The following is a 13,588-nucleotide window of genomic DNA, read 5'->3' as shown; positions in this document are numbered from 1 at the left end:
CGTTCATGCCACACCAGCTTCTTTTTCAAGGCAGTGACTTTTGTCTTTCCAGAGTTTCTGTGTTCCGTGCCATTAAACATTATCCTGGAGTCATTCAGTTGATTTTTAGGTTAACAACAAGCAGATTTGCAGCCAGCAAGGATTTCACTGCAGGTCAGCTTATTTGGACAAAGCTGCGTGCAATGGAAAGTGTGGCGTCAGTGGGTCATGACCATGTCAAATCAATATTACAGTACAATTAACATTGTTGTTGTGTTAGCTGTAACAAATAGAGAGAAACTACCTTGTCTCAAAAAGACAAGGAGATGGGGTTTTCCACTGCAGTATGGAGGTGAAACCCCTTCGGGAGAGAAAAATTAACATTCAATCCATTTGCTGGAATAGCTGGAGGACATGTGAGGATGTCAGGGGAGCACACGTCAAACACTGAGCTGCTCTCATAAGTGGAGGTTGAACTAATTCAGCTGGGTGTACAGAGGGTGTTCATCATCATTTACATAAAGTTCACACATTCAAAACACATTTTCAAGCATCCTTCTTGTTTTACAAACCAGCAGTGGCGACGTTGGGTCCAAGTTTGCACACATTAGCTGGTTTCAATACTTCTCACTAAATACATTGAATTGATGGGTTCAGTGAAAATCCAATAAATAGTCTTCTGTAAACGTGTGTAAGTCAGTATATGTGTGTGTGTTGTGTATGTATCCTACAATATTGACAAGAACAGTAATTTACGAATTATGAGTCTATGTGGGCCAAACTAAATGAAATATTGAGTTACTGTTCAACAGCATGTTCATGGAAACTTGTCTGGGCTCAGGTATAATTAGCTTTTTTGAGGAGAGAGTCTATAATGCAAATTGATGTTCATAGTAGAGACCCTGAGAAAATCTGCTGATGAAAATAATACGTCTAAAGTCTAATCATCAGTGGAAGTCGATGGCTGTGTGCAAAATCACTTTTTCATGTACTATTCACCATATAATACACACTCAGTAGTACTTCAAAATAAATGGTGGATAGTGACAATAGTGCACTACTTAGTTAACGGGGTGATTTCGGTCTGTGGATACCAGAGACAGGGTTCCCCCAGAGAGTCTCCACCCCTCTCATCCAGCTTGCAGGAGCTTCCTGAGATCCCAAACAGTTTTATTAGTTTCATTTATTTGAAATTATGAGACGGGAAACAGAACATCTACTAGTTTCAAGGCAAACACAGTTAAGTCCAGCACTTATTTCCATCGTGGTCTTTGATATACAGTATAGAATAAAGATGAGTGAGTCTAGGATTAAATCTAGTCACATCACATCCACAAACCCCACTAACTGCTGTCTAATTCTGGGATACTGTTAATATACTCAAACAGAAATCCTGGACACAGGGCACACATGTGAATCACATCTGTTCTGAGTATACACTGTATGCATTATGCACTGTGTTCTCGTGCAGTGACTGACAGTCCTTTGGCACCCTGCATTGCAGTGATGCCTACAATACAGAGAAGGAAAACGCAGACAGAATACTGAAGCAGATGTGAATTGGGAAAGACCTTTGAATGATGCAACACAGGAACTACTCTATATTGAAACAGTGGAGGGGCAGAATAAAGCAGCATGCAGCAAAATTAATTCTAAAACACTGTTAAAAGCCCTGAGTTATTAAACCTACAAACACTACTAAATCAATATTAAAGGTCCAATGTGTTGCATCAGTTAATTGAGGCCCTCGTCCATAAACAAACAAGACGATCAGCGATAGCGCTGAATGTCTTTATCTAACTCTACAGTTACTTTAAGCTTCTTTCATTAGATCAGACACAGGAAATCTGAGGCACTTGACATGAAAAAGACAGGTTGCATTGTGACGCTTTACAAGAAGAGGTTGCTTTTCTTTCACCTCAAGTGGACCTACAGCTTTTCAGTTCCTCACAATGGCTGGCGATGCAGTAGGTGAATACCGATGTGAAAACAGCATGGGCGCTTCAATAAAACCTGATACTCACAGTGATGGCAGAAGGACGATCACATAGATTGCTCATGGTGAATAGCTTTTACTCAGCGATTACAATTCTATATTTTCAAATGATGATGTTTCAGGGCCGCTAATCTATTGCTTCAGTATAAGCTGAAACATTCTATACAGACGCAGCTTTGGCCGATACTCTTGTTACAACAAGACAAAAACTTTGTTACCAACCCTAAATAAAGATGGGTCACTCCCATTTAATCTTGCCCCCAACTCATCCTTATTGCACGTGTAAAACTTGTGTGAGTCCTCGTGTTTGTAAATGTTGCCTTAACCTGAACTGTACCTTTAAAAGTCAACGTTTTGTGCCCCTTGCATGCCTCGCTTGAAATAATGCCATCTGTGACCATCGCTCCACCCCTATAACCGTTCCACTGCTCCACAATGATTCTGCATAGCTGTAGGCCATTGCTACGTCTGAGATCTTGCATGACAGATCACATCTAATTACAATGACATGAGGTTCGCTCATCCCCTTGTTGTTGAAGAGAAGTTTCTCCAGGAGTACCGCTGTCCATACTACTCTAATCTTCTGCTCTCTTCATGAATATATATCTATCCTTCTAATGACCTGGAATCTATTTGTCTTAGTACATCTATCATTTTGAAAATGATTTCAACCAACTGATTTGAGGTTAGTCTTTTTCATTTATCACCCAGCAGACAGTGGAAACTCAGCTGCTCTGTGTGAAGAGGGTGATGACATGAGTTAAACAGAAGTTGCAATGATTTCATAAAATTACTAAATCACAAAATAAAACAGATGATTTTTTTTTTTTAATTTAATCTGGATCTAATCTTTTATTTTGTCGTGCATCTGCAGCCTTGTCTTGTGATGAGGCAGTGGTATGCTTGGTTCCGGTACTGTATGACAACCAGGGTGTACAAACTGCATGGCAAATTTAATAAATGAGCCTATTAACAAAGTTCACCATTGTGGACGTCATATTGGTAAACAAAGAGACCCTCTATAGTCAGAAATAAAAGCATCCTTTCAGTGAGCTTATAATGAGATATTCTGTAGAAGCAGAGCACAGCTTCAAGCATTAAAATGCCCTTAAACATACTGCATGCCCATGAAGAAGATCTATATACTGTAACAAGCATGTTCCATGTACATGAACCGTACAGTACGATGCCCAAGTGCCTTAAACCTACATTTGTTTCAATGGCCAGCAGGGAATCTCCACTGGTGTCAAAAGGAACTCTGTAAGAAAGTCTATGAAAAAATTAGCCTGTGGTCACATGATCTTTCTCTTGATTACCACAGTAAACACATTCCTGATGAGTTCATGGTCTAAATCGCTCAATCGTTCAAGTCTTCACTAAAGCATGATGTTCATTTTGTAAATTATAGGTCCACTTTAAGTAAAGTAGACAATAAAGCAAAAGACTAGCATAAGCACAGCATTAGTATGTGAATTATGGATGCAGCCTGCTAACCAAGCTCAGTAGCTAAGGCAAGCTGATAACTTCTTCTGCCCAGCTCCACCGTCTTGTCCAATTATGGGCAGTTCTGGCTCCAAAAACCAATAAGTTGAAGGCCAAAATGCCAAACTCTAGGATTAAAAATGGTAGTCTACAAATCCAGGGGTGACGTCATGGTGGCTAGTTCCATTTCTTTTATACAGTCAACATGTAGGACAAGGGAGAAAAAAGTTGCAGCCTAATACAAAGAAAGGTGTGTTCCCATAATGCTGCCATCAGTGCAAAACATGAATATTTCTGTCATTGAAGATATTTATCTACATCTTGTTGAACAGTTTAAGTCCTTTCCGTCACCATGCTCCCGTTTTTTCTTTGGTGGCTGTTCTTCCATTCATGGGGACAAAGCACTTGACTTGTGCCAAAGGCCCCGCATGAGATTATCATCTTAAATGGTGATGAATAATTCATTACAATAATAAACTCCCTTTTTGAGGAATAATGACTTTCAATTGATTTGGAAACATCACGCAGGTCAATGCGTTACATTGAAGAAAAACGAACCATCAGCCTGAGGCATTCTGCTGCAAATTTAATGCAATTACGTTAGCAAAGCAGTTGTGGGTGTGGTACTTTTTTTTTGGTAGATATTTTAGAAATTTTGGTTGTGGTTTCACTCAAACACACAAAAAAAGTAAATGATACCAGGCCTCGATCCATGATATCCTTGTTATAGTTTACAGCTCTTAGTTGACTTTAAGTGTGCCTAAAATGAGTGACAGACATCCATATATAGGCTAATGAGGCATGAAAAACAGATTAAATCACCACAGATGTGTTCATTAAGATGCAACAGAGAACATGCTCTCCTGATGATATCGGAGCAACAGAATTACAAATACATCACTGGTAGATGAAATGCCTGTTGGTACATGACATGAGCCGGATGTGTCAACGATATGATTCTAGGAATATAAATGAATGCAAAGTGTCAATGAGTGCAATGTGCAATCTAATATTCCGATTTTTTAAAGTAGAGAATCCCTCTATCGAAAGTGTCATTGAATCATCAGAGCACTGACATTTAAAATATAACCCGTTTGCAGTTTTATGCATCAAAAGAGTCTGCAAAAACAATATTCTACAGTAAATGGCCGAGAGATGTCATGTAAATAAGTGTAAGATGTCAAACAACCTTGCAGGAAACCCTGAGAGGAAAAGTAAATCTAAATTTTGGGTATAACTGAATCTGAGAGTACCCAAAGTCACTAAAACCTTCTCCTGTCACGTGAAATTTAGGTCATAATTAGATGTGTAGTACTCCTGCAATTAAACAAGGAGGCATTGCTTTGATACACAAAGAAAAACAAAACAATGAAAACGATGAAGTCATCAGAATCATAATCGGCACCATATGATCAATACCCTTATTATTCAGCAAGCCCTCCCTATTGACAAACCTGACCCACACCTCCAGAGAGAAGGCCATTTTCTCTGCCATTTGCACCGTCGTAGTGCACAGGGTGCAAACCATCTGTCAGTGCTTTAAAGATGAATGGAGCTGGGAGGAGGCTAAATATGTGTCTGTGTGACTAAAATGAATTCAATATGGCCTGCCTTCCTTCCCATCTCTCTTTTTTGGAAGCGCACACGGAGCAGTGGATGGACCCTCGAGTGCATCGGCACATGTTGCAGCAAACATGAGCTTTAGAAAGCAGATCAGTCTGCTGGTAATAATCCCTAACCCCTCAGGCTTTTTTCATGCAAACAGCTGGCAATGCTATGGTAGCAAGCAAGCATATTTCCCATAATCATTTGCACTGAGCGTCAGACACCTGATTGGCATGCTGGAGGAATAAGAACAATAGAGCCTCACTAAAGCTTTGGTACTGTACTAACCATCCAGCTTTACGTGAAAATGCCAAACGGAGGCAGCATTCAATGACATAAAAAGAGGAGGAACATGCGTTGCAAGCCCTGTCTTCATTGAGGTGCAGAAAATCCGTTCAGGGGGAAAGCGGGTCTGCAGCAGCAAGCAGGTGCCATGTGGCGGCTGTATCAGAGGGGGCGTGCGGACTTTGAGACGCACAGAGAAATCGTACGCGCGGGCCGTTTGGTTTGTAGCACATGGCGGCCACACATACGGTTAGGGGCCCTGGGGTGGTAGAGGTATCAAGACTGCTCTGCTGTACTCACCTAGCATCTGACTGAAGAGCAGCTGCTCCAGGTCGCCCAGCACTGTCACCACCAGTTCTGGGTCCACCTTCAGGAAGGGCTTGTCTCCCCCTTCCTCCCCTTGGCCTTTGGAACCGGACTCCCCTCCAGCTCCGGCTCCCTGCTTCTTAGCGTTTGCCTTCGCCTTGCTAGAGAGGATCTCGTCATCTGACTTCCCATCCTCAGGTGCCTTGCTCAGGGGCTTCACCTCAGCGTAAGGACCACGAGGTATGCGGCTCTGCTTGTTCAGAGCTGAGGGAGCAGCCAGGGGGCTGAAGGGCTTGGGTTTGCCCTGGAACAGCGAGTGTTCAGATTTGGATAGGTTTCGGGAGAGAGGGGCACCCCCTCCGGCACTGCTGCCACCCCCCGCTGTTTTTGGCTTACCCATTTTGGTCTGCCCTGCTCCGGGCTTGGCCATGTCATCGCACCACTTGGGCTCATAAAGGTGCAACTTCTTCTCAGCATCAGTGAGCACAGCCAGGTTTGTCATAGACCTCTGCTTGCGGAGATTGGAGGGCACTGGTAGCCTGCCATCAGAGCTACCCGCCCGGTAAACCTTCAATTCACCCCGCTGCGTGCTCTGGGGCACTCCAGACTTGGCCCTCTTAGCTGCCATACCAACTCCTTTGCCATCTGCTTGGCCGTATGCCTTTGTGCTATCCGTCCTTTCCATCTTCAAATCTCCTTCTCTGCCTTTCACACTATTTCCAAGCATGCCTCCTGCATGAGACCATATAGAAAAGCATCAGCAAGGGAGAAAACAGGCTTCCTTATCAGCTCCTTTTCCTTGTGCAAAAGCATACATAAAACATAAAAAGGCTTTCTCTAAGTCAATCCTGCAGCCTCCTCTTTCTTCCTTCTGTCTCCTTCTCTCCCTCTTTCGTCCTGACAGGCTGCTGCAGCTGCAGCTGTTGCAGTGCTGCCCAGGCACTCCCTTTCTCTCCTTCCCTCCCGTCCTCCTTTCCTCCGTTTTTTCCACACTCCTCCCTCCAGCACACCCTCCTGCCGCTGAACCGCGCAGCAGCGGAATGACAGCGACGGCAGACGCAACAACGCTCCCTCCTCCCCCTGCTCTCTGCTGCCTGCTCGCCTCCGACTTCCCTCCCATCCTCCCTCCCCCCCGTTTTTTTTTTCCCCTTCATTTAAAGATGCTTTAGTGTGTCTCAGCAGAATATGTGAAATGCAAGAGAATGATGAGAAATGATCGTGTGTGGCTTTTAAAACCAGACACCATCCTCGTCCAACGCACCATGTTTTCCCACCATCTCCTCTGATTCCTTTGTTCTTCCCCTCCCCCTCACTCACCTCCAGTGTTCCACTGTTCAATACGCTCAACATGATGCATGGTTTGTGATGTTAGTGGAAGTGGTATAAATGTGAATGAATGCACATTCAAGATTTGCAATTACAGAAAATAAATTATGATCACTGACAAAATCCCTCACAATGCAACAACTGGAGCATCCAGATTATCCTTTGATCCTGTCTGAGCTTCCTTACGATATCAATTCCAGATTACAGCTGGATAAATCATATGCTAAAAATCAGCAGTGTGTTTGTCCTGCTCGAAATGGACAACTGAATTCTTGTCATATAATGTCAACACTGATGACATAAATGTTATGGTCTAAAGTATATGTGATGTTAATGAAAACTGTTGAACTAACAGAAAATGATTGGGTGGTTCTTGTCCACACACAAAAAAAAAAAAAACACTTGGTTTAAAGTCCAAAAAGTGCATTGGCCAAATGGGTGACTTCACTTCAGCAGATTGAGCGAGCGACAAGATGTGCCAGTGTAAGCAAGTAACACACCCAAAACCACACTTTGGAAAGAAATTCAAGTCTATGTAAGACACACACACACACACAGACACAGATGATTATGTTGAATTGAAAATCCAGTCAAATTGTTTTCAGGCAGGGGTTTTTGCTAACATATGAGTGTAATCTTTTTTTTTTTTTTTTTTTTTTTTAAGATATTCCACACTGCTGTCTCTCAGGAGGATTGAGGAGGCTCTGCAGCGCTTGCATGCAGTGCTGCTCCATGGAAACCACCCTCTCTCATCCCCTGCATGTCATCTGCACCAGACCTCAGCGCCCAAACAAAGCTGCCAAAAAAACACTTACCTTTTCCATAAACGTCTGTGATAAAACCCACATGTTTTTGTTCATTAAATGAAATAATACAAATGAAAAGCTGGTGAATAGATTTTTTTCCCGTGTTTTTACCAAGTGAATGAGTAGACGGCTGCTCTTTTCCACAACACAGCATGACTGAATACAAGCATGCTAGATGGAGCAAATCCGCTGGACATGACTGACCTGTTAGCTACAATGTCCAGAGGGCACTGCTCTAACTCCCACAGTGGGTTTGCAACACACTCCACTGATTTTTTTATTTGAGTTTCGGGGCACCTGATGTGGCTCACAGATCAGTGAGACCGTTTGATCTTGCAATTAGTTTCTGGAAACAATGTCATGTCTTGTTCCTCCTCATCACGAGGTCCAAGGCTCCACTGCTGACTCCAGATCACTGACAGAGGCTTTATACAATGAATAGCTGATTTGTTATTGCGGAGTGGGAATTTCTTAATGAACCACAGGATAATGAATTCCAAATTTCCTGCAAGCCTTAGATGTTTTCACAGGACCTCTATGGATCAGAGTTTGCATCAGACGGAAACAAAGCAACACCTGCTATCAGGAGTTACGTTCAGTTTTTAACATCTGGATTTTTAGTAGCTCTAGTGATGGAAATGTCATTGTGGTCAGTTAGTCAGTCCACTACTTCGGACTAAACAAAAATATTTCAACAATAACAAAATTGGATGGATTGAAATTGTGCTGACATTCAGTGTCCCCATTGGATGTACCCCACCGACTTCTGCGAGCCCTGATTTTTCCTTTAGCAACACCAGCAGGTTAACATTTGTGGTTTTGAGTCCGATGTCTATTGGGTAAAATGAAGAAAGCTCAGTCTGTAAGAATAAATGCAGAAACTTTTCAATTGCCAACACTTCTCAGGAGAGATTAGGGTGGAGCTGCATCTTTCATTTGGTTTCACTCACATCTGGGTCGGATTCTCATTCTCCAACAGGCCATCTGAGTAATTGTGACTGTGTGTTTGAGTGTGTGCGTGGTATGACGGGACACTTACACAGCTGTCTGTTAAACATTTTCTTGGACAGCACATGTAATCATTTTGGGGCTGCTCAGCTGCTATGATGCAGCGGATTGAAGAACATCTGGCCGACCTCCACATGTGCTCAAACCACAGAAAACATAAATGTAAATGTTCACATAGCCACATGTATGGTGTTAAAGGCACATGTAAAGATTGTGTTTGTGCATAGTGTTAAAGTCATGTGGTAATTATTGCCATTAAAAGCCCCTACATAGAGATCTAATGGAACCATTGTGCTTGCTGGAATGTGCGTAGCCTGAGGGATGAAGACTGACCTGAAGAGCTATGAGGCTTTTCTCACCAAAATCCCGTCCTGAGCAATAGTCTGTTCACTATGAAGTCAAGCTGCTGGAAATGATAGCAAAGGTAAACCCATCTTGTCTGGGTTAAAACATTTGAATGATTAATATGCAGTCTTGTATTAACAGTGTTTCTCCCTAGTCTGAAACTGAAGTCTTTTCAAAAGTAAGATTTCTCACCAGAGACCTTAACTGAGCTTTAGTTTCTGCAGATGTTAGTCCTGCTTGGAACCATCATTTAAAAAAAAAAAAGAAAAGATTTTTCATCTTCCAGCTAACTTGTAGTTGAAGCCGGATGACAGCTTACAAAGACATATCTCTCTCTGCTCTGTGGTCAAAAACAAAATTTAAGCGTCCCTCAGGTCCGTCCAGTGGGGACAACAGGAACTCCCAGACAGGAGGTGAAAGCCGATCCTCCCATCAAACCACTCAATCTCTCAGTCCTGCATCTGTCCACCCTCAGCTGAGGAGCTCTCAGTCTCTGGTCTCGCCTCTCCCTGAGGAGGCTCGCTGGAGGCTCTCACCCCTCAAAGTCATTGAGATAATTAAGAAGACAATTAAAGGGGTTTTGAAATGGCCTGGTGCAAATATACCTCAGACCTGTTAGACAAAATGAGCTGTTGTAAAGTAAGTCAATCTAGTAAGTTTTTCAAATTTTAAATGTAAAAATGTACTCAAAACACTGTTGCTATTAGTTACAGTAACAACGAAAAAGAAAAATTAGAGCGCTTAAATGTCAAATTATTTATAAGTTTAAACAGACAAATGCTAATTTCAAGCAGGTAGTAATTTAGTACTGACAGTTACCTTGTAAAAAACAAACCAGTTGATTTGAGTGTCAATTTCTGCATTTCTTTTTGTATCTCACTTTAATTTGCTATTGATAAACTCCTTTTAGCCACGCTGGCCACTTTAGGAATGGCAGCAAGTCTATTAGTCAGTCCTAATTTGGTTTATAACCAGATACCTGCAAACGTAATGACATTCCCATCAGCCTCAGCTGTACTTAGCTTTTGGTGGTAATTAGTAAATGTTAGCATGCTAATACAGTAAAGTAAGGTGGTGGACATGGTAAACATTATACCTGCAAAACATCAGCATGTTAGCATTGTCACTGTGTGCATGTTCTCTTACTGATGTTAGCATTTAGCACAAAGCACGACTGTGCCCAAGTACAACTGCACGGAGCCGCTGGCATGGCTGTAGACTCTTAGTTTAAATCTTTTGTGTGATTAGCTCAAACATGAGTGGTGTGCTTGACATGTGCATTTCAGTTATTTGGTTTGAGAGCAGCGAGTAAAAGCACGTTTCACCATTAAATAACGCTGAGGATTCTATAAAATGTTCACCAATCTCTTAATGTGAACTCACACAACAAACATGTTTAAATATTAATTTAGTTTTGTGACCACAGCTGTTAGCCCCAAATCAATAGTGTCTTTGTACTTACTTAAATCAATATCACTTTTTTTTTACATTAGATCTTTAATTATGAAATTATCCCTAATTGGAACTAATTGATTTAACTGCTGTGGTTGTATTTGCTAATGGTGAACTGCCCTCACTCAGATAGATGTTCAGAGTGTCTAAAAATGATGAAATATTGACCAAGCAAATACAGTGTGCGTGTGTTTTTGTGTACACCCATCTTGTTTGTTTCTCAGTCTCCAAGCAACAGGATGTGTGTGGTGCCGGTCCTTTGCAGGCTTCAGAGCAAACACAAGAGTCAATTTTTAACATTTAACACAGCCAGCACTGAAATAAATGACGTAAATATAATCACGAGAGACAGAGAAAACATTTGAGAAACAGTGCAGCATTAATAGTGATGTGAGATTTGAGAGAAGTGCTCTCTGCCAAGAATCTGTGTTTTCCCACATTAAGAAAAGCAGTGAAGTAGACCCACTTTAGGAAATCCTGATGCATATAACAGGTGCTACGTACAGCATGAAGCTTTCGTTGCGAGTTGGCAGTAGCTCTGGTGAGAACAACTGCCACGCTGAACAGAGGCCAGTGTCAACATTCAGTCATATTAAAGCCTGGGTGTTACAGGATGCAATATAACACAATTGGAAAAACAGGGTTTTGCATAACTAACTGGTTGAACTCTGTGAACTGAGTGAAAAACTTTTTTTTCCCCCAAGATTTGATGAACTTCTTCTGGCATAATGACACTACAGAGGGAGGACAGGATAGAGCGTGAATTCAATGGCAAGTCCACAAAGTGATTAATCTTCATGGAACTGCCCTGCCCTTAAATTTTAAGATGACCCTGAGATATCACCATGTTTAGTTACCGAGCATGAGAGTTACTGCTCATTGGTAATGTTATGGCGCTCGTTCCCAACTTCTTTAGCTTGTGACCCCTTAGACCGTTAGTACAACCCCTCCTCAAAGGCTATATACGCCTTAGCTGTGGGTACTTATTTTTTATAGCTATCTTTTGGGAGATTTCATGCCTTAACTGGATAGTTGGCAATACAGAGATGAAAAGTAACAACAGGAGACAGGGATGGGGAGTCAAATGCAACATCTGTCCCTAGATGGACACAACCTTGGGATGTTGTGGTTTGCAGTCTCTGCCTTAACCCTAAAATCTATGAGCATGACAACCAAAGAGTGATTTTTGCTTCTAGTATTGTACTGAATTTTCAGTATTTCACAAGAAAAGAACAAAGATTACAAAAAAAAACAACCCAAAAAGTCTAGAAGCATGTTTTTTTTCTTTTCCATTCCAGTCAATCATCATGTAACCCCTTGGATTAGTCTGGATGCCCAGGTTAGCAACCAGTGTAGTTGGTGTTTGGAGCGTCGGGTGTGTCTGCACACCCGGGAAGAAAAGATCAGTGGGAGGATACTCAAAGAGACTCACCTAGATCGTCACAGCAGACCTCCATGGAGTCAGAGGAACAGTCACTGAGATCGTCAAGGGAGGCATCTGTGTCCTCATGGACCTGAAACCTACAGAGAAAAACAATGAAGATGTAGTCTGCCGTGAAACTAAAGGAGGGAACTCTCTTTTTATAGCAGAGATGATGATTTAAATGAGAAAGTATGAGGCGCCCTAAGGCTGCATCATATTCATTGTGTCCACAAATAGACGCCACTTATCTTTCCACCTTAAAAAGGCGAAACACTTCAAGCCCTCACCTGAACCTGAAAGGAGCAACAGTAGCCATGTTGGCTTTTCCTGGCTCACTCCTCCTGCGTGGCATGTTGATTGCGTGATGAGACTTTGACTTGTTACTGGACATCTCTCCTTCGCAGGCTTGCAGGTGCTGGTTGGAGGTGGTCCTCACCTCTTTTTGGATGTTGCCCATTCTAGCTGAAGACACCCCTGATATCTCGTTCCCATTTGCAGCCTTGTTGTAGAGGAGACGCCCCCTTCCGTGGCCTAACTGGACATTAGCTGAGAGCGGGCACAAGTCGTTATCCTCAGCTGCATTGTCCACACTCCTCAGACGATATTTCCCAAAGGTCCAGTTTTTGTTGGTGTTTCGTCTTAACTGGAGGTCTCGCAAAGCCTTCTGGGTCAGCGTGCTGGAGCGGAGGTCCAGCGTGTCTTTAGAGCGCGGGACTTGTCTCTTTGGTATCTGAGGGCTGCTGTACGCCGAGCACGTTCCATCGCTCCGCTCTGTAGCTGCTGGGCCTCTGTGAGAATACATGCCAGCTTTTTGTAGCAGCAGCTGGTTCTTTAAAGCGGCACCTCTCAGCAGCTCCGCCGGACCTGAGGAGACAGAAGATGACGAATAGGGGGGGCGTCTTTTCTCGACGTGCTGATAGTGCACCGCGGGATTGGGCAGGCCGCTGTATTGTTGTTTGGGATCCATCTTGGAGAGAGGCATCATGCTTCGGGGTAAAGGCAGACTTGTGCTGACACCTGCATCGCTCTGACTCTGAGATATGACTTTGATATTCACTCCACCACTCATGGTTGGTCAGAGTCACTGGATTGAGATCTGGAAAAGAAGGCAAGAAAACCTCACTGTAATAGCAGGCAGGTTTGCTTTATTTGGCATTTTTAGAAAATAGTAATAAAATAAAAGTAAATGCAAATAAACCTACAACTACAAATCAAGCTAAGATTCATGGCAGTATTCTACAAGCAAATGTGAGAGTTGCCTGATTCCTAAAATTACACCCAACAATGAGAGAGGCATGTTTGTGTCAAGGTTTAGTTTCACTCAAAGAAAATCATCAGACACAGGTAGAGGTTCTGGGAACAGAAGAAGCAACACACTAGAAAAAACATTAAATGGCTCCCAAACTTTACTAAACTGAACAGGCGAAGGGCAAAGCACAGCGTGAGGATTAGTGATGACTTTATGCTGATGTCATGATCATCCAATCAACAGATCAAGCACAAACACTGAAGATGCATTTTTTTATACAAAATAAATCTTATTATAAGGGTTTATCTTAATACGACAATACTGTA

General features: G+C 42.4%; 1 protein-coding gene across 1 annotated transcript in view; it reads right to left on the bottom strand.

Moving 5' to 3' along the window:
* The window catches only part of LOC139212258 (neuron navigator 1-like), a 52,298-nt gene extending 39,216 nt beyond the window's left edge, over positions 1-13,082 (bottom strand). Inside the window, exons 1-2 of the mRNA XM_070842770.1 lie at positions 12,301-13,082; positions 12,023-12,111 (exon numbers count right to left, since the gene is read on the bottom strand). Of these exons, the coding sequence (XP_070698871.1) occupies positions 12,023-12,111; positions 12,301-13,082 (871 nt within the window). The remainder of the gene's footprint in view (positions 1-12,022; positions 12,112-12,300) is intronic.
* Between the last annotated feature and the right edge of the window lie 506 nt (positions 13,083-13,588).

Source organism: Pempheris klunzingeri, chromosome 2 (assembly GCF_042242105.1).
Source record: "Pempheris klunzingeri isolate RE-2024b chromosome 2, fPemKlu1.hap1, whole genome shotgun sequence".
NCBI classification, from domain to species: Eukaryota; Metazoa; Chordata; class Actinopteri; order Acropomatiformes; family Pempheridae; genus Pempheris; species Pempheris klunzingeri.
Note: the sequence above shows the minus strand (reverse complement) of the source record. Positions and strands in the feature narration are given on the sequence as shown.